At 34.9% G+C, this 27,062-nt stretch overlaps 1 protein-coding gene across 1 annotated transcript in view; it reads left to right on the top strand.

The window, feature by feature from the left end:
- Dcr-1 (Endoribonuclease Dcr-1) overlaps positions 1–22,496 on the top strand; it is a 153,009-nt gene extending 130,513 nt beyond the window's left edge. Inside the window, exons 13-15 of the mRNA XM_090376375.1 lie at positions 6,575–6,743; positions 10,393–10,468; positions 22,325–22,496. Coding sequence (XP_090232501.1) covers positions 6,575–6,743; positions 10,393–10,468; positions 22,325–22,496 — 417 coding nt within the window. The remainder of the gene's footprint in view (positions 1–6,574; positions 6,744–10,392; positions 10,469–22,324) is intronic.
- Positions 22,497–27,062: the final 4,566 nt, after the last annotated feature.

The raw sequence follows: 27,062 nt of genomic DNA on the forward strand, positions 1-27,062 counted from the left end.
AAATTCTGTATGTCCAAGGGACTATGCAAATTTCAGAGCTTGTTGCTTAATTATTAGGCCTGATATTGGGATATTCTTTTCACGTATCATTTGCACCCATTTTAGAACAGCTTTATCAACATCTTCGTATATACACAACTTAATTCGCTTCTTGTCTGCTCCTCCTTCAATTGCGTTTAAAATTGATTCTCGATTTTTTTAAAATTGTAGATAACCTGCTTGCAGATATGCCATATTTCTCCGCAACATCTTTTTTCTTAAAACCCTGGTCAATAACATAACAATCTTTGCTTTATCATTAATACTTAAACACTTTCTCTTCAACATTGTTTTCACAATTGTAAAAATTACTGGACTGCAGCTCTTGCCGATACATAAACCGCAAACTTCGCTGCGCTGGCCATATAGTGAATTGTTAGTACAGTTACCGCCTACTCAATGACATTCGCTTGCCAATTCAACAGTATCAATCCTTTTGAATGGTGCCTCTGTAGCCAGGTGGGTAGGAGCGGCAGTGCGTAGCACATGCTTCTTGATTAGACCGGGGTTCGAGCCTGTGACCACCAAATACGAAGGATGCGGAAAGGTCAGGAATGACCACCGCATATCTCCGGAGCAATATGGCCTTAGTTGCTAATGCTCCTAAAAACCAAATAACAATCAAACTCCCTTTGAAGAAATATACGACTTTGTGAATTTCTTTTATTCTGCTTTCATTCATATATACATGAAAGAAAATTTATGATTAATGTATGCTGTATGTTACTTTTCAGAAAAAAAAAATACAAGAGCATATAGCCTATGTGATTGATGACAAATGAAATAAAAAAAAAAAAAAAAAATCATGAAAACCATCTACTGTGAGTCCAGTTAGACGAGAATGGACACATCATGTAATGATTGACATGAAGGTCACGTGGTACAATTGAGGTGAGAAGCGAATGTCACTCAGTAGGCGTTAATAAAAATCGACTATGGTAGCATTCCATGTGTTGCCACCGCAGCATGCTATAAAGGTTTACCGCAGCGAATTTCGTTTTCCCCTGAGCCAACATCAATTTACAAATCTACCCTATTTATTGTAGAGTTTACAACCACTTTTAAGAAAACCCATTTGGTTTAATAACTGTAACAAAAATGAAACAAAGACCCTCCTACGGGCGTCAGTGGCTACAAGTGTTCACTAAAAGGATGATTATTTAATTCCAGATGCTAATGCGCAATTTCGGAAGGAAGGAGGCAGTATATTTGAGCTTCTGTTTAGCAGTAAATGCTTGAAAATCTTCAAAAATGCTTTTACTAATTTTTTTAAAAATTCGTTATAGAGAGACTAACACTTCGTTATATGGGGTTAATTTTACATGTAATTTCGTTTCAAGGTGCAATGTTTCACGAAGAAATTCATAATATAGAGAAATTTGTTAAATAGAAGTTCGTAATAGAGAAGTTGCGCTGTATATGATATCAAAATTATTTTTTGAATCCTGTTCTTTTTTGACCACGTGGTAGTATCCAATCAGATTATCAGAGAGAATTTCCCCTTAACAAACCCATACATATTTGTTAAGACCTTGTATTACTTCTTTAACCAGTGCCTCCATTAATTTCCCTGGAACAGAAGCTAAACTAATAGATCTGTAGTTACTTGTGTTACCCTTTGATCCCCCCCCCCCCTTTTGTGAATTGGGGATACATTCACACTTCTCCACTCTTGGGAACCTCCCCTGAATCCAAGGATGCTCTCATCAATATGGATAAGAGTTTGCCTACTTCCTTTGCTGCCTCTCTTAATATAATTGGAGAGAACCCATCCATCCCAAGTGCCTTTCTTTAACAATTTCCCAAATTCCCAACAATTTCCCATCCATCCCAAGTGCCTTTAACAATTTCTCTCCTCAATTATTACAAAATCATTTAGCTCCCTTTTAGAGTTTGATAAACTTCTGGCCTTCACTTCCCTACAGGATTCTTCATCTGTGAATGTAGATGCAAGATACTCATTCAGCTTGTTGGCTGCCTGAGCAGGATCATCAGCAGTCGATGTCAAGTGGACCAATCTGATTCATCCCCTTCTAAAGTTTACATAAGTAAAGAAATCTTTGTTGTTTTTCTTTGCATCCTTTGCCAAAGATTTCTCAAAATCTGCCTTCGCTTTCCTAATCTCTTTTGTGACTTGAATACAGACCAGCTTATATCTACCATAGGCTTCTGTGTTGCCTGATAATTAATATCAATCCCATACATTTTTCTTCTCTGCCACAAATCTCATAAGTTCACGTGACATCCACTTAGGCCTAAACCTTGAATGCTTCCCATTTAGAATTTGCTGTTGTTAACATCACGAGTTGGTCCATTGTATAGAATTTAAAAATGCTTCAGACCCTATAGTCACCTTTTCAAAAGCTTTAGCATTAGTAGAGGCATATAATGGAAGAAAGCAAGCTTATACAGCTAGGTAATGAATCCTATGAAGTAGTCGCATTATTCGAATTCTCACTATTTGAAGTTATAATTATGTGTAAAATATGGTAATTGGTTCCAGCTCAACGGAAATAGGTAATGAAAAATTTTAAACATAAGTTTTTATATGTTTATTAACGAAATATAACAGTAAAGGATAAAAAGAATATACAGTTGTGCCCCCGTATCCGCTAATTCAGTTACCCATGGTTAACCACGTGGAAAAAAATGAAAAAACTTAACACGTACTATTCACGTGTCCAATATGGTGCTTCTCTTTATTTTTTACAAGGCACCTCCGTAGCCAGATGGGCAGGAGCAGCAGCAGCAGTGCGTAGCACATGCTTCTTGATGATTAGACTGGGGTTTGAGCCCGTGAGCCACCAAATATGGAGGATGCGGAAAGGTCAGGGAATGACCACCGCATGTCCCTGGAGCAATATGGCCTTAGTTGCTAATGTTCCTAAAAACCAAATAATAATAATGATAATTTTTTACAATGTTGCATATGGTTTGGTTACTAACATTATAATGGCTCTTTAGAGATTTAATGGATGCACTGTTTTCAAACTTTTGAATAATTTAAAATTTTTGTTTAATTTGAAAGCACAACTCTTGTGTTTGCCCACCATTTTTGCAATTTCTAAATTAAAAAAATAAATAAATAAAAAAAAAAGTTGCAACATAAATTACGGAAAAAAATTTGTCCTTTTGCGTTGTAACAGAACACAACAATCGACGCAATGCACTAAATCAAACTAAACATTTGGTCTCTCTTTTTTCATTTTGAGCATTAGGTGTGAAGACAGTGGGGGTTGCAAGATAATAGGTACACTAACCTCTTAATGACGACTTATAATGCCAGTTCTTGTCACTTATTTATGACTTGCAAAATATCTGTTTATACCTAGTTATTCTAGTTAGTACTTGAATATTATGATTTCTGGTTGATATATTTTTTTTTTAATTTGGAGTCTTTGAAGTGTCGTAGTTAATCCAATCCTGTAAATTGAGAGACTGCTGTACTTTATTATTACTGTATTTAATGTTGGTAATGTCTTACCGTGTGCTCAATTTATTAATTAAACTTTATTACACGTATATATGTTCAAAAAAAATCACATTATATATGGGGTCAGCAGGTGTTTGCTTATATCCACAGTAGGTCTTGGAACGTATCCCCTGAAGATACGGGGGTCTTACTGTACTTATAGTTTAAATTTATTATTAATGAAGTCATAGAGTACTGTAATTATAGAAAGCAAAATAAAAACAAAAAAAATTCTAAATATCATTCCTAAAGGTAAGCTTACACTGACAAAAACATCTTTATTGTCTTTCGAAATATTTTAGCAGCATAGACTGAACTGTTTTCTCTTTCTTTAAATCTTCGTACATATGCTGCTAGATGCAGAGTGCTTTATTCACATCTCGGCGAATTTGCATGCTTCGATCGAGATTAGGATCAGCATCCATAATTTTTTGCTTCACGACTTCTACGGTTCGAAAGATATCTTCGAATTTGTTCAGAGTGAACTCTTTCATTTGCACATTATCTCGTTCTTCGGTATCATTGGTGGCTTATTCAAATGCTCTTTGTTGATCTAAAAGTAGGAGATCATCATCAGTCAATTCTTCCGAGTGTGAATTGAGCAGTTCCTGAACATTGTCATTTTCTAATTTATCAAATCCAAGTTCTCTTCCAGTATTTGTTATTTCTTCTAGAACAGTTTTTTCTTCAAACCACTATTTGCACAATGAGGCAAAATGCGCTTCCACACATGTTGTTTGCAGTTATTTGTTGCTAAGCATGCTCAATATTTTCTATTGCATGTCTGATGTTATAATTTTTCCAGAACTCTGTTAAGGACAATTGTATTGTCTCCTGTAGTTTTACCAATTGCCTGTTCAAATGTTTATCTTATGTAAAAAAAAAAAAAAAAAGTAAATTACAGCCATTATCAACCCACTGCAGGATGGAAGCCTCCTCAACAATTCATGCTGAGGGAAATGGACCATAATCTGCCACGCTGGTCCAGTGCAGGTTGGCAGATCGATCGTATTCAGCAGTCAGGGGCTTGAACCCCGGTCTACTCAAAGAGCGTGTGCTGCTGCACTCCTGCTCATGACCACTCGGCTACGGAAAATGTAGTAGGCCTTAAATGTTGTGATGGTCCCTTAATCCATGGGCTGCAACAAAGATGTGTTTGGTGGCAAAAAATGATTTTTACATTCTCACATAATGAACTGATTGTAGTTGGATGACCTGGAGCATTATCTAAAATTAGTAGTATCTTAAATGCGATGTTGCTTTACTTCAATATTTTTCAACAGCTGAGCAAAAATAGCTTGAAAACCAGTCAGTGAAAGCATGGGTCACCTATGCTTTCTTATTTGATCGCCAAATAACTGGAAGTGATCTATGGTTGTAGCCTTTTAGAGTGCGAGGATTTAGAGACTGATAGTACTGCAAAAATCTTTCCCTTAACAAGTACAGGGCAAAAACCTTGCTCTATACTTGTTAAGTAAGCCATCAGATCTCCTACTGTTAATACCACTAGTGCCAATGTGTGGTGCATTATAACCTCAGTTGCTAATGCACCATTAAAATCTAAACCAACCAAGCCAGTGTGTACAACAATATTACCTTTTGTGCCTTTAAAAGATGATATCAGCTCTACAACATCAACCTTTGTCTCTGGCAGATATACCCTGGTCCTATTCCATGTATCCTTTTTTGCATGATATATTTTCCTGACAGTAGAGTCACCGACAACAACTAGCTCCTGCAGACACACAGCAGCAACTAGTTGCTGCTGTGTTGCCTGATGATCAAGTGCTGGCATTTATGTGGACAGCTGAGAGCTTGATAGACCCTCCATTTTAAATCCTTCAAGTGCATCAACCCTGACATACAGAATCTTTTACTATTGACAAACTGTGTACAGCCTCCGTCCCGTCAACTGCACATGGCATGTCCGACAAATCCATAATATGTGTGCAGTTGCCATGCCAGAGACTGCATGCAGTTATATCAAGTATAAAAGACCCTATACCTGTATCGAGGGTACAGGTGGAACTCTGTATGAGATCAAATGTCCAGATTTTGGGGACTGTTATATAGGGGAGTCAGCGTGTAGATATAAAAATCATATGAGGGAGCATATGAAAGCAATAGATTCCACTAATTATGGAAAATCTGCTTTAGCTGAGTACTTCCTCCATGTGACACAATTATTGTTGATTGTTAGCATGCATATTGGCATTGGAAATGGATTAAGAGCTTACTAATTTATTCTTCAGAACATAACACCATTGAGATAGTGGAGTATGTATTTATCCCCTCTTTGAGACTATGATCTGCTGGTATTTAACAATGTATCGCAATTGTAAAGTTCCACTGATCCTCTTAAAGGTGGCAGTCGCCTTTGAAGCTTTGGTGCCGTTTTTATTGCTTTTAACTCTGTAGTTATCAGTGTATTGTATTTTTATATTAAATAAGCAATCTTATCCTGTGTTTAATTTAATTTAATTTTATTAAAGTCTTTGTCATATATATCTGAGTTTGTGTATTTAATGCTGTTATTATGAGTTTTGTATCAAACAATGGCACCAGTCAAACTCCCACTACTGATTTTTCATAGCTTTACTACTTTTATTTAATGGTTCAAAGTGCTACTGAACTACAATTATTATAATCTGTAAAATAACTACAGTATTATTAATAGTACTATTTATATTTAGTTGGGTATACTATTTATAATTCCACAAAGAAATACTTAGCTACAGTGTTCGTTTTAGTAGCAACAGCTGCTTATACAGTCAAATATAACTTCTGAAATATTGCTTGATTTAAATATTGAGTTACCTAATCAGCTACTCGGTAGAATGAAATTTAGCACATGGATAAATGATACTAACCAATAAAATTTACCAAAAAACCCATTAGCTTATCCAAAGCTGAAAATAGGTATAAAAGATAAGATAAGAACTGGTAAGCATAATAGATGAGATGGCAAATATATATATATATATTTTTTTTTTTTCAGTTTTGTCAACAGAAATGAAGTTATGTAAAAATTGTGTGACATTACTATTGCTGATTTGTCTTTAGCCAGAGTATTATCTTGAAGAAGAAGAGTGCGAAGAAGCTGAAGAAGTAGAAGTACCAAAAGCTCTTGGAGATATTTTTGAGAGTGTAGCAGGAGCTATATATCTTGATAGCAAAATGTCACTAGATACAGTCTGGAGAGTATATTACGCCATGATGAAACCTGAAATCGGTCAGTTTTAAATATAAATTTATTGAAAAAGTAATAAGAAAAACTCTTTTTTTAATTTTTTTAAATATAAAAAATTGTTATTATTAATTTGTGAAGTAAGTTTTTGGTGTTAGTAGATTTTTAGAGAGCATTTCTAACATTATAATTTCATATATGATGGAATGAGACAAGCCAAAGCTGAGTATGAGAGAGCACTAACAAAGAGAGCTGAAAATGAGGAAAAGGAGTTCTGCTCATGCATGAATACAAACAAAAAAAAGTGTGAATCTGAAATGTCCCTTAAATGAATCAAAGAAAGTCAAAGAGGAGAGAAATACAAGTTGAATAGTACTTTGCAATGATGTTTGCAGTTAAAAGCCACTTGAACCATAGGGAAACAATGACAAGGAATTGGAAATTACTTTTTAAAATGAGTAATATGATTGTCTCCAAAAAGAGGCTGTGATTTTGAGGGAAAGTAAAGCTCTTGAGGTGGATAGTATACATTCTGTTATACTGAAAAAAGCTGCATGTGCATAAATTGGGAATGTTAATGAAATCATTATTAGACTCTGAGATAATCCCCTTGAACTGGAGGGTGCTAATGTTTCCATAAAGGAGGTGCAAAAAAAAGTGAAAGCAACTACTGTAGACTGATGAGTTTGACTTCTTTGTTGCTAAGATCTTGTTGTCTATTGGCTAAGGATATGATAGAGGACCATCTTGATATGAATGGAATCCTTAAGTACTTAGCACTTAACTTTTTTTTTTTAGCCTGCTTTCCAAAAAATTGCTTGGCTTATGGGTTTGTTTGTATGTACATCTCCCTCCCGACCAGTAACATTTCTGTTTATAGTTGACTCAAACCAAATTTATCACATGCATAACCTTCCCCATTGGGGTGCACAAGAACCCTTAATGGGAGGGGATAATTTCATCCACTATTCTGAAACAAGATAACCACCATTTTGTTTAAATGTCACCTGTTTATAATACCTTTGTTTTATAGTTTGATCCAAACCAAATTTATAATACTTGTGGGGAAAAGGTATGAGGGTGCCCCAAAGGGGTACTCCTTTTATGATGTGCCATCTTGAAAAAAGATAGCTGCCACTAAAAATACAAGCGCAATATGTTTACAATCTGATTAAAAAAATTACTTGATTAATTAAATGATTTATGATATTTTACAATAAATAATTAAATTAATAATATGAACCAAATGATAGAATAAATTAAAACAATGAAGGAGCAGCAAAGTAGTAGTCTCTAATAAATAATTGTGTTATTTAATTTCTATTTCTATTTTTATTTTTTACAGTTTCTCTTCTTTGTTGTTTGCAATTTGCAATTTGTTTCTTATGCCCCCTTATTTATTCCATATAGCATATTTATTCCATATAGCATATTTTATGTTTAGTTGATTTGTTATTTTTTTAATGCTTGGGGCATATCAGGACATTCACTTATATTTGGCTGGGATAGCAATTAGTGATTGAAATACAACCCCCTTTTTTGGAGTTCACAAGTACTGGTGCTGCTTGAAACAGTGCTTGTGGTCTCTTTGTTTTTTTTTGTGGTATTTTTGTGTTATTACTTTTAGTGGCACTTATTCTTTGGGAGTGTGAACATTTGTTTCTTTGGGTGAGGAGCTATGCATCCACTCTTCCAAGGTTGAGTGTTGCTTTGGTTCTCTTTTCTGTTCTTAATCTTATTTTTGTTTATTTATTTATTTTTTTTTTTGATATGGGGATGGTTAGGTTCAGAGGCACAGAATAGCACCTTGTCTTATCTTAAAACCCTATTAAAAACCTTAATTAATTTGCTATATTTATTCTATGGTTCAAGTGTTTCCTAAGTTTAAAAAAATAAATTTTCTGTTTATACTCCGGCACGACAACCAAGTCAGTAGAGTTTACAATAAATTGCCGGTTCAAATATTTATCGTATTTAGTAGTCACTGGCTTGAACCCCGGTCCATTCAAGGAACGTGTGCTATGCCTCTCGTTCCTGACCACTCGGCTACGTCAGGCCTTGTAAATTTTTCTGTTTATACTCTGGCATGACAACCAAGTCAGTAGAGTTTACAATGAATCGTCAATACAAATATTTATGATATTTAGTTTAATAATTTATTCTCTTTGGATATATTCCACATGAATACACTAATCGCTACCCAATCCCCCTCATCTATGGCATCTCTAGCACGCTGATATACACAGTTAACAATATTTTAATTTAGAAACTTCCAAGGTTCAGAATTAACCAAAGTAGTAGTTTTCAAATTACATTCTACAGAACTGAGGGGAAAAGTTAAGGCTCTTGAGGCTGTGCAGAGGGTCCGTTAATTTTTTTCATCTTTTTTTAATTGATTTGCATACATACATTTCTGCTTTTAATTTATTGTTAATTATTACTGATTTTAAAGATATTAGTGTTTTGCAGAAGATTTACATTTGCAAAAGGGTTCTGGCCAGAAAAAAAAAAAGTTTGAAAAACTAATATAATTGATCCAGGAATTCTGCAATACAAATGACCTACCTATCAGTCCTAATCTGTCTCTAGAAAATTAGACTCCTTGATAATACATTTATCTGCTTGCCCACTCATTTTCTCTGCATACATTTTCATCACATTCATTATGCTTGTTTAGTCTGTAACATAGCCTCATATATGCTTTCTCATCATACAGGACTGGTTCAATAATATTTTGAGAGTTCTCATCTTTTGGATGTGCTCTTGAATTGATTTGCTTTGCAGTTAAAGCTATAATTCTTACTATTCTGCAGGTCATTCTGCAGTATATTTGAATACTGCAGAATGACCATGTTTCTGATATTCCTGTTATGTTAGCATTTTTTTGGTTTAAACAGTACTCCACACCCTCATAGGTAGCACAGTTGGTAGAATCGCCATCCTCTCCCACACTGGGTGAAAAAGACCTGAGTTTGAATTTCATCAATGGGGCAAGGAATTTTTTTAACAGTATTTTTCACAACGTGGCCGAGTTAGTCAAGTGAAGTTAACATGGTCTTTCATCCAGCAAACAGCAAATCAACCACAGAATACACATGATTTACAGACATACTGTACATAGCACAATATGGCCTAAGTTGCTGCTTCACCTAAAAAAAATCCCTACAACAACCAACCAACCAATATTACTTCACATTCATGAAATTTATTACCTCCTAGTATTAATATACAAACATGTGTCTGTATTTTATGTTCTTTGTAACCCTAATATATTCCATAGTTGCTTAGAGTGGTGATTTCCCGATGAATTTTCCAATTGATTATTTGATTAGTTTAGCACTCACTGATCAGCTGTTCAGTAATTCTTCATTCCATGGCCTCTGCTCCTTTGAAGGTTATAAACTATAACAATATGATAGTTTGAAGTAACACAAAATTCAAATCTACCTATATCTTTTTATCTGTGATAATGTGTCTTATTATAAAGTGAATTTTATATGGGAAAAGGGGTAAATTTTATTGTTGATATGCTAAAATTCATACAAGGAAACCACTTAACAGTTGGTGACATTTCTGAGGTTAGCAGTTCTAAATAAATTATACAAATTCTTTTGTTATAGTTATTTTTGAAATTATGAAGTTTGTTATATGGTTATATTTGTTACATTGTTGTTTTCCTGTTTTTGTTTTGTAGAGTATTTTAGCACCCATGTTCCAAAGTCTCCAATTCGAGAGTTATTGGAAATGGAACCACAAAAGACAAAGTTTGAGTAAGAGATATTAATTTTCTATTTCTAAGTTCTTTATTTGAAGGAATACCTTTGATTTAAGAATAATATTTTATAGATTTATTAACATAATTTAGAAATAAACAAAATGTGACAGTGGTTTCTTTTGTAAGAAACCACTGTCACATCTTTGTTTACGCATTTGTTTCAAATGGCGGGTGGGTCATTAACAGTGGTCTGTGGCTTGGGATGAATTGGCCACATTACCTTCTGTCTTTCCCAACGGTTGATATTGGTGTCTCATTATTTCTGCTATATAATGACTTCTTATTACCTCCTGTGAAGGGATCTTAGTCCTTTTCTTGTCTCATTATTTTCTATATATCTGTCATGTAACCTCTGGAATTAATCATTACTCACGATGTGTGACATTTATTTTAGATATAAATTTCAATCAGCATTTCAGGAGATTAAAAAAAATTGATCAGTGTAAGATATTTTATTATATTGAAGTACAAATATGAAATACTGTGCCTACTTAAAACGTGCATTATTCATGTGTTCATTATGATTGTTGTATTTCCTGCACCAGACTGCTAAGATGAAAATGGACTTTCAGCAGTAAGCTGTCATTAAAAAACGTTAATAATATCATCATTCTCTTTAAAACTGTTAAATTTCTCAAAAAATCTGGATATTATTTGGCCATAGATGAAGATCATTGCAGAGATAATTTAAAGGTGAAAAGTACCAACTAAAATAAGCAAAAAAGTTCCAATGAACATCGGGCTGCGAATGAACCATTTTCGAGATAATGCACAATTTCTGTTAAGATCTGCCACTGACTATGGGAGCACTAGTTTAGCAAAAAGCTGTGAATCCTTTGCTAAGGGTGGTTTTATTAAACATAAGATAATACATTTTTAATTTTTGGTTTCAGCACCACAGGAGTTTACAGATGTTACAAAAGGTGTTCAAAATGCTGTCCTTGCATCCATGTGCATTCCTGGGTCATTTCTGATTTGCTGAAAGGCTCCTTCAACCCGATGCTGCAATTCCTCAACTGTGTTAATGTCAGAAGTGTACACCAAGCTTTTTACATGACCCCAGATACAAAAATCCATAGGATTTCAGTTTGGTGATCTGTAAGGCCACATTACAGGCCCACCTATACCTATCCACCATTGACCATACCTTCTAGTTAGATACTGAGTCACAACTCTAGCAAAATGTGCCGGTGCACCATCATGCATAAACCACACGTTCTGGCATTGCTGAAGTGGAACATTATCATCATCAAGGCGGTCTGGAAGAACATTCTGCAGGAACTGAAGGTACAGCTTTCCTGTTAGCCTGTTTGACAGAAAGTGTGGTCCAATTAGACAGTCTTCTAGTAATACTGCCCAGACACTCAGGGAGAAACGTTGCTGATGTCGTGACTCATGAATTGCATTAGGATTTTCGTCAGACCAAACGTGACAGTTATGAAAATTAAAAATACCATCATGAGTAAACCCAGCTTCATCAGTGAACAAAATTTTGTTTAAAAATTGGGGGTTCAGGACACACTACTGTTGCATTCACTGGCAGAAGTTCACTCTGAGAGGGTAGTCTGTATTGCTGAGACCTTGTATACGCTAGATATGGTAGGGGTACAGTAATTGGCGATGTAAAATTTGCCACACACTGCTATGACTCAGTACATGCTCTTGCAGAGCAACCCTTCTTGTTGAAATTCCTGGATTTGTTCTATTCTTTCTAACATCCTTTTCTCAACATCAGATGTTATGCTTCTGGGCCTACCTGCTCATACTCCATGTGCGAAGCGCTCATGTTCTCTAAGGCGTTGATGTACCCTGATGAATGTGTGCTTGTTAGGCTGCCTTCAGCAGGGAAATGCTTCTTGGTACAAACGTGCAGCCTTGAGTGCACTGCTGTTAGCTTTACCATACATGAAATGCATGTCCACACACTCTTCGTTGCTGTAACCTCTCTCTTTCCATGTTGACTATCCTTTTACAAGTACTAGTATGCCTGCTACGTCTCAGAGCATTGAGAGAGAGGAAAGAGAGAGAGAATGAGCATAACCTAACCTAAACAAACAAGTCAGTGGTGGATAGCCCAACTCTGTACAGTTCGCCTTGTCACTGGTGGATCCCAACTAGAAATGTGCAATATCTCGAAAACAATTCACTTAAGGACCCATGCTTACTAGTTTTTTTTTTTTTTTTTTTTTGCCTGTTGTAGTCTGTACAGTTCACCTTTAAATTATTGACCATCACTTTTGAAACACCCTGTATATCTGAGACTTGAGGGTAGCACTACTTACTGCTGAAAGGCAGTGTATCAGTTCATTTACACTTCAGAAAATGCTGCAGTTATGCTGCTAATTCTGTCTAATATTCTCATTGTGTAAAGCATCTCATAAGCTTATATGAACACTATACAGTCTTCGTGAAATTTGCTAACAAAGGAGAAAATAGTGTTATGGCACAGGACATTTCTGCTCTGTGGAAATTTCCTGCTGGATACTTGAGTGCGTAGGGCCTGATTTAATCCAGATTGCTACAGTTTTAATTCAAGTTGGCACTTTCTTATGTTCCATCCTTCAAAATTTTAAGGTTGTTTTCTGTACTGTGAAAAAAAATTAATTATAAAAATATTTCTTAAAAATAAATACAATTAAAGTGTGTCAATATAAATGCTGCACCCTATATTTATAAATATTTAAGTATATAAAGGAAAGTGAAAAAATCAAACATTTTTAATAAAGAAATTTTATAAAAATATTAAATAGAACACTTGAAAAATAACTAAGTACAGTGAAAGGTCTCTAAAGTGGACACAACTGGCATCCACTTTAGTCAATGTAGCTAGTTTTAATAATTTAGTAAAATGAAATTCATTATAACTGGTTTCTTACACAGAGTTCTTTATTGACTATCATCCTGACACATAATTACCTTTTGGCAAAAAAAGAAATATGTCGAAGGTAAAGCAAGTCAACACGAGAACGACGAGAAATGTCGGATAACTTATGTGGAAAATTAGTTTCCCGATACGGCACCCTAGTGCTGCTCGCTCGGTAAACAGATGGTAGGTGTTATTGGTCTGGAGCAAAGTCAAGAACGATATATTGATTGACAGGTAGGCATGGCAAACGATGTGCTTATTGGTGTGTGAACACAACACACGATAACATCGGTTTAGTATCACTTTAGTAGTACTCAGAATCACTAATGATAACTTGCCCTAATGGACGCTTTCCATAATGGTGAAAAAAGGTCAGATTGCCTCCACTTGAATCCCACGGGAGCTTGACCCCCTCCCGAAGTGGAGGGGATAACCTAACCTTTTTTCTTTAGAATCACAGTCATATTTAGAAGGCGCCTCCGTAGCCAGGTGGGCAGGGGCAGCAGTGCGTAGCACACGCTTCTTGATTAGACCGGGGTTTGAGCCCCTGTGAACCACCAAATATGGAGGATGCGGAAAAGTCAGGGAATGACCACCGCATATCCCTGGAGCAATATGGCCTTAGTTACTATGCTCCTAGAAATCAAAACAACAAACAACAACATATTTAGAAATACATTCATATAAAAATTAAATTTTTTATGACTGTATTTTTATTTTCTTGTTCAATAATATGCTCTAATGGTGAAAAAAGGGCGGGTTACCTCCACTTGAATCCCACGGGAGCTTGAACCCCTCCCAAAATGAGGCAGTAACCTAACCTTTTTTCTTTAGAATCATGGGTGGACTAGCACATAAATTGTTTATTAACAAAATATTAACAGTATAGTAAAATCAACAGTATAGTAAAAACACTCATGAACTCCAAAAATCTGCTTTTAATAATGAGAAAAAAACATAACGAAGAACATAAAAATGAACAGAACGAAACTTTTATTAATTTAGTTTTCATCAAAAAATCAACCAACATTTTATTTTCCTTACAAATTTCTTCCATCTTTAAGATTCATCGCTACTATTACCTGTTTACCGTTCATCACAAAACTATTATGCATCGTTCTTTACTCATAAATACACATTATAATGGCAACCAATGACCACACAGTAGCTTGTCGTCTGTTGCGTCCACCCGAAATCATTTCATCGTTTGCCACTCCTGCCTGTCAATCAATATATCCTTCTCAATTTCGGCTCCAGACCGATAACATCTACCGTCTGTTTACCGAGCGAGCAGTGCTAGAGTCTGGTGTCGGGAAACTAATTTTTCGCGTAAGTTATCCAACGTTTCTCATCGTTCTCATGTTGGCTTTCTTTACCTTAGCCAGAAATATAAATTGCTTTGTTTAGAGAATTTCATTTTCATTATAAATATTTAATTTTAGTCCATATCACTATTCACTTGCTAGTTTAATCCATATTCCATTTGTGCTCTCATAGAATTCTTTTAATATAATAGGTCACAACCCATAATAAGTTAAAATAGCCCAACCCTTCCCTTTTAATTTAATTTTCTGCATATGTTGTCCCCCTTGATGCAAATGGCAAGAAGAATCTTTTCTTAAAAACACACACACACCCACACAATCAGTCTAATACACAGGAAAATGTCAACTGGTATTCCAGAAGAAAAACCTGCACAGAAAAACAAACTTCAATAAAACCTTCAATAGGCAGCTATTTAAATGACTATAATTTCCCAATGCCAAGTGTAAGTGTTGGCATGGAAATGTCATCACACTGCATTTTTATTGAAGTTTATTCGTGTGGAAAATCCATATGGACTATTGGAAAAATTACTGTGCAGTCCTTTGGTAGGGTGTTATTTTATTTTATTTTTTTGAAAGAAATGAATTATTTTATTCTTTAACATAATGCAAACTGAATCCAGCATGCAGATTTCTGCAGTATGCCTGCCCCCGCCCCCTCTCAATTCTGGTAATAGCATTCCTCAATTTGATAATTTTATTGCTTTGCTAAGTGACATGTGCCAGCAGAACTGCATGAGACAGTCCTAATATAGTTTGTAAACATTCTGTAGATACCCGCACTGAGCGAAAAAAAATTAGAAACCTACGTTCATCATCTAATAGGGCCACTTTTTCCTGAATTATAGTCTGTGCACATCATGGCACGAATTTCAGGTATCTGGGAGAGTCTAGCTCCAGATTTGGCCATTCTTTCACTTAAGGACTATCATCCTGGCATCAGGATATTTGTCATCTGCTGTATTTTTGGTCAGTAGAAAACTGAAGCCAAACTGCCCTTTCCATCATATCCCAAACATTCTCAATAGGATTCAAATCTGGAGAATTAGGCTGCCAGGATAGATGTTGGAAATGTTCCTTGAACCGTGCAGATACAGTTTTTTGCAGTGGATAATTGCATTATCATCTTGAAAGAATTCATTGCAATCCAGGTAAAAATGAAGGGAAGTCGGGTGAAGTTGTGGATTTATGGGTGCATTGTTTTCTACATTGTTCAAGGGGCAAACAGAGGGAGTAATACTCTCAATCTGATTATCAGCAGTGATTATTCATGCAGCAGATAAAGGAACCACTAGGTGCAGTAATCACAGTGTACTGATGTGGGATTTATTTAAAGACGTAACTACCATCAAGGGTAAAGGGAAGGATTTTCTTTTTTGTAAAGGTGACTACAGTGGTCTCTGACAGTTTTTAAATTCTATACAGTGGGATCAACTGGTGATGTTACCAACGGTGAATTCTAAATTGGAAGCCTTCAGGGATTTAATCTTGGAGGTTACTAGGCTTTTCATACAACTAAGAAATACTGTTCAGGGTTCAGGCCTAAATGGATGTCAGATGAATTAGAGACTCGTGGCAGAGAAGAAAAATGCATGGGATGCATATAAATTATCAGGCAATACAGAAGCCTATGGCAAATATACTTAAGCTAGTCTGTAATCAAGTCACAAAGGTTTGGCAGGTAAAGGCAGATTACGAGAAATCTTTGGCAAAGGATGCAAAGAAAAACAGCAAAGAGTTCTTTACTTATATAAACTCTAGAAGGAAGGGGGTGAATCAGATTGGTCCAATTAACATAGATGGTTCGACTATTCATGATCCTGCTCAAGTAGCTGATAAACTGAATGAGTATTTTGCATCTACATTCACACATAAGGAGTTATTCAAGGAGGTGAATTCCAAAAGTTTATCAAACTCTAACAGGGAGCTAAGTGATTTTGTAATAACAGAGAGCAAAGTGGAGGAGAAATTGTTGAAGGTAAACATAAAAAAAAGCACTTGGCGCAGATGGAATCAATCCAGTTAAGGAGGAGGCAGCAAGGGAAGTAAGCAACCCCTTAGCCATAATTATGGGAGCATTCTTAGAGTCAGGGGAGGTCCTATGAACTGGAGATGTGCAAATGTATCCCCAATTCACAAAAAAGGGGTGACAAATAATTATAGACCTGTTAGTTTAACTTCTGGAGGTCACATTTATAGAGATCACAACCATAAAACAATAAAAACAATTTGCAGTTTCCTGTTTATTGGGCTTTTCTGTTAGTGCACTAAACAGGTAGTAAACTCGATCTTGTTAATTTGCGATAATACCGATAGCTGGAATTCTGTGTTTTCACGTTATTATGGTGAAATGTGTTTCCCCTTCGCTGAAATCTGCTCTTCATTTCTGTATCTAAACTTCGTCTCACCTGCATGTCGTGTTAGTTCCAATTTGTGTGTGCCATATGCTTTGTTATTGATTTAAGCTTATCTTTTTTACTGTGTTTTAAATTTTACTACCAAAAAAAAAATGTCAGTGAACAAAAGAGAGTGAATTTGAGTGTAAAAGATAAGTTACAAATTATAGAAATGTACGATAAATTAAACGTAGGCAATATGTCTCAAAGGGAAGGGGCAGTAAAATTAGGAGTACCTCAGTCATCTTTATTAAAATTGTTAAAATCACATCACACATTAAACACTAATGTGATTAGTGAAACCAGAGAAAGGAAGCGTGAAGGGAAATGGCAAACAGTAGATGAAGCTCTGTTTGTTTGGTTCAAACAGGCCAGCTCATTTAATGCACCAATCAGTTGTAGCATTCTTCTTCAAAAAGCTAATGATTTTGCTGAAAAACTACACAGAGAGTTTAAGAAGATGGATGAATGGCTGATAAGATGAAAGGAGAGGCATGATATTTTTTACAAAAACTTCACGGAGAAAAACAGGATTCTGATGGTTCTGCAGCTGACACCTGGTTGAAAACCTCTTGGCCAACTGTGTTAAGCACTTATAATCCTGAGACATTTTTAATACAGATGAAACAGGGTTGTACTACAGGGCTACCCCAGACCACTGCATGATTTTTAAAAATTCCTCTGCATCTGCAGGAAAGAAGATCAAGGACAGAATTACAGTTCTTTTAAAATGCAACATGATGGGAACAATCAAGATGTAGCCGTTAGTTATTGGCAAGAGTAAATCACCTAGATGTTTTAAAGGAATAAAACAGCTGCCTGTTCAATATGCCAATATAACAATGCTTGGATGACAGCTTCTTTATTTTATGATTATCTTCTTAAATGGGATTTGAAATTGGATAAGAAAAATAAAAAAATTGCATTGGTTTTGGACAACTGCCCATCTCATCCAAAGTTGACTTTCATTTCAGAAACATTGAATTAGTTTTTCTATCTTCAAATACTACATCACTGATTCAACCTCTCGACCAGGGAATAATAAAAACCTTTAAGACCTTTTATAGATCGGATATGAGGTGAAGAATCATCCAGTCTATAGATGTAGGTTTGGGAACATCTTCCGATATCGCAAAGCAGATAACTGTTCTAGATGCACTTCATATGACAATGAGTGCCTGGAATGAAGTTTCCGAAGCGTGCATTAGCAACTCTTTCAAAAAATGTGGATTAATTATTCATAATGGGCAACTAAGTCACTAACTCGATATTGATCACATTTAAAAGCCTGCGGACATGGAACAGAAGTTTAATGATTGAGTGGATATAGATGGTGATCTACAAGTTACTACAGCTTTAACACATGAAGAAATTGCCCAGTCTGTTACTGACAATTTCACCGAGGAGGAGGAAGATGAACCCGAACAAATTCCAGTTACAAAACTGGCAAACTCGTGAAGCTATAGCTGTCCTGAGAAGAGCATTGAAAGAAACTGGTGCAAGTGATCATGAATATAGATTGCTATACAATATTGAAAAATCTATAAATAGACTTTGTAGTGATAATTTTAATCAGTCTAAAATAAGTGACTATTTTAAATTATGATCATATTACAAAGTGTTATGTTTAATTAATATGTATATTAATTAAGCTATGTACACAAGCATAAATTTATTTTGCTAAACTCTGGATAAATTTATTTTTATTTTCTTCGGAACGTAAAAATCGGAATATTCTTCTGATATGTACTTATCATTTAATTGGTGCCGACCGGGCTAGCCGGGTAGGTAAAGTGCCTGCTTGGCAATCCAAAGGTCGCGGGTTCGATTCTCACCTCAGGCTGGATATCACGATAGTGCCGAACCAACCGGTTGGTTGGATATCCCGGCCACGATACATGAAGGAAGCAAGAGAAAACTGGTTCCTTTGTGTATTGATCACATCATACAAAATAAATAAAATTTAATCGGTAATAAACTTTTGGTAATAAAGTGTAAATTTGGGCTATATATTTAAAGCCTCTGGATAATATTTATCGATTTTTGCTAATTAGGATCGCCGTTTATTAGAATCAAAATTCAATTTCCTGAAAATTACAATCTACAGAAGTTCAAGTCCAATATCAACAAATATCTGCTTTCGTCTTCTCAACCTCCAACCCAAGCACGGTACTAGGTACTATAGGTTCTAATACCTCTTGTGTTTGGGGTTCTCAAAAAAAAAAAAAAAAAAAAAAATTTGCAAACGTGATCACTATAACCAGCACTTACTCTATTTGGATTTCATGGAAAGATTTTGAAATTGCTTCACATGGAAGACTGCTATATAAATTGGAGCGGTATGGCATTAAGGGTAAGTTACTACAATGGATAAAGGGATGGTTGAATGGGAGACTACAGAGAGTGGTAATCAATGGACACTGCTCTTCGTGGACTAATGTTACTAGTGGAGTGCCCCAGGGTTCAGTGCTGGGCCCATTGTTGTTTTGTGTATTTATCAAAGATATTGATGAAGGTATATCATGCTTAATGTCCGAGTTTGCAGATGATACAAAGGTTGGCAGGGTTGTTAATGACAGTAAAGACAGTATGCTACTGCAACAGGTTCTAGAAAAGTTAGGCAGATGGGTTGAGAAGTGGCAGCTGAAATTTAACATTGACAAATGCAAAGTACTGCATATGGGTAGCAGTAACCCAAGAGAAAAGTACCAACTGTATGGTGCGACACTCAGGGAGGTGGAGAATGAAAAAGACTTGGGAGTAATCGTGCAGTCAGAAATGAAGTTCTCTGAGCAGTGCACACGGTCTGCTAGAACAGGCCATGGAGTTTTGTCAATGATATATAGGAATTTTGCTAGCAGAAACAAGGTGATTAACCCTTTGTATAAGGCAATGGTCAGGCCACACCTTGAGTATTGCATACAGGTCTGAAAGCCTCATTTTATGAAGATGTAGAGTTGCTAGAACAAGTACAGAGAAGGGCAACAAGATTGGTGAGAGGAACAAAGGGGTGCTCTTACGAAGAAAGGCTTAAGTTCTACAAGTTGCAGCATCTGGAGACTAGGCACCTTCAAGGTGATCTGATTGAGGTGTATAAGGCCTTCAATGGTTTGAGCAGGCTCGATGCTGATGGGATACTTCCGCTTGCCCAGATTAAGGACCTGAGGGGGGCCATTGATTTCAAATTGAAGAAAGGCAGTTGTAGAATAGATGTGTGGAAGTTTTCCTTTAATCAGCATGTAATTGATTGCTGGAACAGACTTCCATCTGTTATGGAAGTTGATAGCTTAAATAAATTTAAGGCTGAACCAGACAAACATTTGGAGTGACCGGATGGGTGAAATGGGAAGTGGTGTTTTTTTTTTTTTTTTTTTTTAGCTTATGTAAAAGCTTGCTTTCTTGCATCATATGCTTCATTCTTTATAGGTAACATAACATGACCTTCTAACAGTATGAGCAGACCCGGTCCATATCCAACAGAACATATCCCATGCCATGGCATGAGATATGTTCTGTTGGTGTGGAGCCACTTGAGTGGTTGACCCAAAACAGTTTGGATGTGTGGACGTTCGCATCACACTTTCACCCTACCATTGGTGCAAAAAAGGTGTAAATTAAGACTGACAAACTATATGATCTTTTTTCTGCTGTTCTACAGTCCAGTCAAGTCTTTTGATTTTTGTACGGGAAGAAATAGCTGTCGTATAGGTGCATGACTACCAAATCCCAGATTCTTCAATTTCCACTCGATAGTTTTGTTGGAAATGGATCTTTCTTTCTTTACCTGAATTGAAGATTTCATTTATTTTATGCACATTGGACCTTCGAGTGATGCTGCTGTCCTTTCAGATTAGCATCACTGGGATCTAACACCCATGCCTTGGTTCCAGGTTACATCATTGGAATCTGGCGTGTGCAGCCATGTGCCACAACCCGTGGAAACTTGGAAAGGGGGATCCTGGTAGTTGAGGGGCCCAGCCTTCTATAATTAAAAATTAATGATGCAGACTGATGGTGGAACAGCAGAAAAAAGATCATAACAGAAGCTTATGGTGTTTCAGCAAGACATGTCATGGAGCATGCCTTGCTGAAACACCATAAGCTTCTGTATTCCCTTTTTTTTTTTTTCTTCCAATGAATTGAATGATTTTTATGTATATATTTATATATAATCAGTTCTCAGTTTTCTTTGGTACATAACATTATTGGAAAGCACTGAATGAATTAAATTATATGCTAATTTCCATAAGAAATATTGGAGGTTACATTCATGGCAGGGTCAAGTCAAGGCTTATTTTGCACTGCCCTTGAGAGCTGGCACTTGGGTTATTTTATCTCCATAATAACATGGCCCTAGTACAAGGACCAAGTTAGTGCACAGGGTTGAACTTCCAGATGATATAAAATTTTATTTGTGTAAAATACAAGAAGTGTCCTCTAAGTGCTTAGCCTAACCAAGAGGGAATTTTTATATATTCATGAAATTAAAAACGTATAATAACCAGTTCTTATGTGTACACTTCAAATTTTGGAAATGATAATAGTATACTGCACTAAAGGAATGTTCATTCATTAACTGTCTGATGGGATTTCTGTACTACTTTAAGGAAGGGGGACTTATGCACAGGGAGAAGGATTAAATCTATCAGAATCTACAAATGTTTAGGAATATTCTAAAATAAATCCCTGAAATTTTGAAATGGCAGTGTCTATTCTAAATATATTGCTGTTTCTGTGGGCAGGAGAGAGAGAGAGAGAGAGAGAGAGAGAGAGAGAGAGAGAGAGAGAGAGAGAGAGAGAGAGATGAGAATTAGGAATCAGAACAGGGCCTAAAACATTTCTAAGGAGATAACATACCCAAAAATTCTGATTTTGATTTGACCCAAACATCTAAAATGCACTTTAATGTGGCACCTCCATAGCCAGATGGGCAGGAGCAGCAGTGCGTAGCACACGCATTTTGATTAGACCAGGGTTCGAGCCTGTGCCCACCAAATACGGAGGATGCGGAAAGGTCAGGGAATGACCACCGCATATCCCCGGAACAATATGGCCTTAGATGCTTAATGCTCCTAAAAACCAAATAACAAACAACACTTTAATGTATTATGTTTACTATTATAAGTTGAATATACTGTACTCTGTTTAGTAATAAATTATTATTATTAAATGGAAAAATAGAATGGACAACTTTTTTTATTCATCTTTTGGGGCAGAAAATTTAATTTTTTGCCTAATAAAGAATTTTTTTTTTTTTTTTTCAGACGTGCAGAAATGACTCTAAATGGAAAAGTGCGAGTAAGAGTAGAGGTATTTGGCAAAGGACAATTTATTGGAGTTGGTCGGAACAAGAGAATTGCCAAGTGTACTGCTGCCAAAAGAGCCTTAAGAGAATTAAAAAGGATGGAGAAAGAAGCAGCTTCCAAAAGTTTTTGAATTTCACTAAAATCCTTTTGCATTCATTCCATTTATATGGATTTTAATACTTATTTCTTTATGTATAGTTTTTGATCGTAAGAAAAAGAACCAGATGCTTAGATCTCTTTTAGATACTGCACAAAATTTTAATAATGTATTATATAATTTGCAATTCTGATATTTTAAATTTTAAAATACTATAGTTTAAAAATTTCAGTTTGATTTTAAATGTTTTACTCCTGAAAAAAAGTTTAATTTGTAACACATTTTTGTGTCACCAGTATTTTAAACACATTTTTTATGTCCATTTTATTATCTTTTTTCTTTACATTTTGCCGTTTGTACATCATTTGCATATAGCAAGTGGCATAGAATGATAAATGGCTATCACTGTGTAATGCACCAAATATTTTTTAACTGAAGGACAAATAACATAGCCAGATATTCGTATTAAAGCCTATATGCATACTAAAGAATATTTTTCAATGTTTGATAAAAATGTTTTTCATTTGTTGATCTTCAAGTTATACTATTCATTAGATGTGTGTGTGTGTACTCATCAAGAATAATTGCCTTGACCGAAAAAAAAAAAAAAAAAAAAAAATCCATCTTGTAGAATGCCTGTATTTAAAAGTTGCATTTTGTAGCCAAACAAGTAATATTTTTTTTAGCATTAATTTTATTAATGAGTGACATTAGTTTATGAATAAGTGATACCATTGATACTGCTCAGAATGGGTTTTTCTCGGTGATAATTTAATATACTGCTTGTCATCTTGAGATTACATCTACATTAAATTGATAGACTTAGAAGCTTTGTAATTAGAGATCACTGCTAAGAATTTCATCCAAATACAGAAAAAATAGTTTTATATAATAATGTTTATGTAGGGCACCTACTTCCTGATCCTTAACCAGTTATAGTAGGTCAGGTTGATGAGTGTTAATGCTTTACCGTTTTCTCAATTGAAATGTAGACTTCTGTACATTGCAGTTATCTATATAATACAGGTAACTGAAAATTCCTGTTAAACAATTATAGCTACATAGTTTGTATCACTTAAAAAGTTATGTAGGAAGAGTTATAAAAAATTATGGTGTTTAAATTTTGTTTTTTCAAAAATGAAATTTCAACCCTATCGGGATGAAAATTAGTTGTATTTCATTATGAAACCTGACTGGAATAAAAACTTTCAATAGCCATGGGCATAAGTAATTTATTTTCTTGGTTTCAAATCTCTTTAATAATGAGATCACTTATATTAATATTTGTTACATACTTAGCATAAATTGCATTATACTGCACAAAAAAAAAAGCTTCAAACATACCTTTAATTGTAAATGTAATAAAAGTTTTATAGCAGTTCCAGTTATCATGATGGCAAAGTTACGTACCTTTTAATTTATTGCTTCAAAATTTCCTTTGAATTCTATCTTAATTTTATTCTTATTTCAAAATTGCCCTGTTTGCAATATATTTTTATACCAAACAATGAATTTATGTTATAGAATGTATGTAATGATCACCTAGTGCGATTATGTATGTGTATTTTGTTCATTGATAAGGGAGGGAAAAAGTGTAATATAAGCATATCACATAGGTTTATTCACCGCAGCTTGTTATTTTTTTAAATTTTGAACAGTCTTGCTATCAAACTTGTATAAAAAGGTGCAAAAATAAAGATATTAAAAAGTTTGAAAGTTTTATTATTTTGGGAGGATGGAACACACTATTTATGGAACTGTACACTTCTTAACCTATCAATAAATACAAACGTATTTGCTTTTTTCAATGATAGTGTAGGTACACTGTAAAAATAAAATATTTTTAAAGAAAGTTTTATCATCCCAATCCTTAGAAGCTTATAATGCTGCTATTAACATACATTTATTGTTATTATTTTGTTTCTATTACAATCAAAAGAACTGTAAGTGATATCTTCAAAAGTTTATTTTTCAAAATGAAAGTAACTTCTTGCCCTTGTTTACAATTTTAAGCAAATTTGTTACAAAACACATCTAGTGGTCAAATCGAAACAAGCTCGATTTCTAACATCTTCAGCTGAAATTCATTTCTGCAGTCATTGTCAGAGAATCAATTTTTCTCAGAAAATGTGATATGAATCGCAATAATACTTTCCTAAAGCCATAAATGAGAATGGCAAATTGGTTGTCTAAAGGCTAAGGGATGAAAGAATGGGGTGATATCACAAACATCTGTCTCTCTTTTGTGATAATAATGATACATTGGATAATATACACTAGAAATTAGTTAAAATGTGCAACAAAATATATGAAAATATGCTCCAAAATGCTATTATATACAGTAATAACATCTTTGTATTTGTTCTCAGTTTTTCAGCATTAATTGAATTTCAGTTTATTTGTGTTCACTCTTTAAAAAGTAAAAACCACTAATGAAAAGTTTTTTTGAGAAGAAATTCATGCTTTATTGCTGTCACTTCTATTATACACTTACAAGTCAAAATTTTATATCTCTTAGGAAGGAACATGTTTGTCAGAATAATTTAGACTTCAGAAGCCTTCTAAAAATAGTGGCCTTCATTAACTTTATTTTTGTGAGGGTTCTATGTTACTTTCTTCTCACTTCCCAATCCATGCTACTAAAGTAGCATGGGATTCAACAAATTTTACAGTAATCATTTTCATTTATTTGTTTATCTAGTTTCTGTGGTATCAAAATCCCAACATTAGATACTTTTAAAAAAAAATTAATAAATAACGTTATTTGGAGTTAAGTTGTTAGGCCTGACAGTTATGCTAAAGTTAATTGGTACATATGCACTTCTGAACCTGCCTATTAGAATCAGTCATATTTATTTCTTTTTTTTGAGATCTAGTAGCTCCCTCAACAAGTGTTTTCTACCCCATCCCATCCATTCCTCAGATAACATATTTTTTTCTTTTTTTTTTTTTTTTCCATATTTTCTTCATTTCTGCAATTCTTCTTATTCTAAACAAAGTTATTTTTTATAATAACTTTGACCTAATTAGTTTTAATAACTTCTCTACATGGTACTCTCAATTATCTTTTGCCAAATTATCATGCACTGAGTTGTTGCATACATTAAATTGTCATGTTATGAATTACTTCATGCACCAAATTTGTCTTTTATCCAATACCCTAATTTTTATCCATAAACCTAATTACACAATAGGAACCAAAAGTCAAAACAAGTTGACCAACGTTGGTTGTGTGATCGTGATCAGTTTCTTTAACTACCTATTTCTTTAATGGTACCTCTTAGGCTATGACAACCTTTTTTCTTTTTTTTTTTTCATTATACAGCTTTGTACATCTAATAAAGTTAGTTTTATGGCTTTATGTTGGCCTGACTTTTGGTTCATACTGTATGTGTGTATTAAATCTCCAGTTTCCTTTTTTCTGCCTATGACAAAGTGCATAGTTATGAGATAATTATTGAGAAATACAAATTCCACTTTTTCATCTTTAAATCTTGTGCAGTAGCACTGGTATACACCAAATACCATACATCAAATTAATTTAAATTTTAAAATAATATCTATTAAACTAACATCGATGTGAATTTTGGTATTCCTTTGTTATTGGTTTGGCTTTCGATCTGCATCAATTGTTTGGTTATAGAAGTTTGCCCATAAAAAAAAAATTGTTTAAGTTTTGTGAAGTTCTTGCATATACTTATCAAACATTCCAAAATAAAGAATTTAAAAGTAATGCCATCTCTTTTGTTAGATTAATGAAATCCTCTAGCTCACCATTGATCCTTCTATTTCCAAATTAGTAGTGGCAAAAGATGCAAGCCTATAAAGCATCAGCCAAAAAAATATTTTCCCACCTAACCTGATTGATTCCCTCCAATCATTTATCTAGTTCTTCCTTCAATTTAAACTATCCACTTCCACAACAACAGATAGAGGCTTGTCCAGCAATCAACCACCCATTGACTGAAGATAAATTTCACACATCTACACTGCTTGATAAAAAAAACAATGACAATGTTTATGAAAATTTTATTATATAAAGGAACCACTTGGTGGCAATGATCACAGTCTACTGATGTGGGATTTAGGCGATAAAATAAAGGCAATATGCTACTTCAACAGGAACTAGAAAAGTTCAGCAGATGGGCTGATAGGTGGTAACTAAAGTTTAACATTGACAAAGGCAAAGTACTACATGCATGTAGCAGTAACCCCAGAATAACATACCGACTGTGCGGTACTACACTCAGGGTAGTGGAGAATGAAAAAGACCTTGGAGATATGAAGTTCTCTGAGCAGTGAAGATGCACTGCAAAGATAGTTCATGAGTTTTGTTAATGATATACAGGAATTTTGCTAGCAGGGTGAGGTCATTGTATAAGGCAATAGGCCACACCTTGAGTACTGCATACAGGTTTGGAGGCCTCATTTTAGGAAGAATGTAGAGCTGCTGTAAGGAGTACAGAGAAGGGCAATGAGATTGGTGAGGGGAACAAAAGGGTGCTCTTCAAGGAAGGTTAATTACTGCAAATTACAGCATCTGGAGACTAGGCACCTGTGAGGTGATCTGATTGAGGTGTATAAGGCCTTGAATGTTTT

This window comes from Mastigoproctus giganteus, chromosome 6, assembly GCF_048544385.1.
Source record: "Mastigoproctus giganteus isolate SK-2022 chromosome 6, ASM4854438v1, whole genome shotgun sequence".
NCBI classification, from domain to species: Eukaryota; Metazoa; Arthropoda; class Arachnida; order Uropygi; family Thelyphonidae; genus Mastigoproctus; species Mastigoproctus giganteus.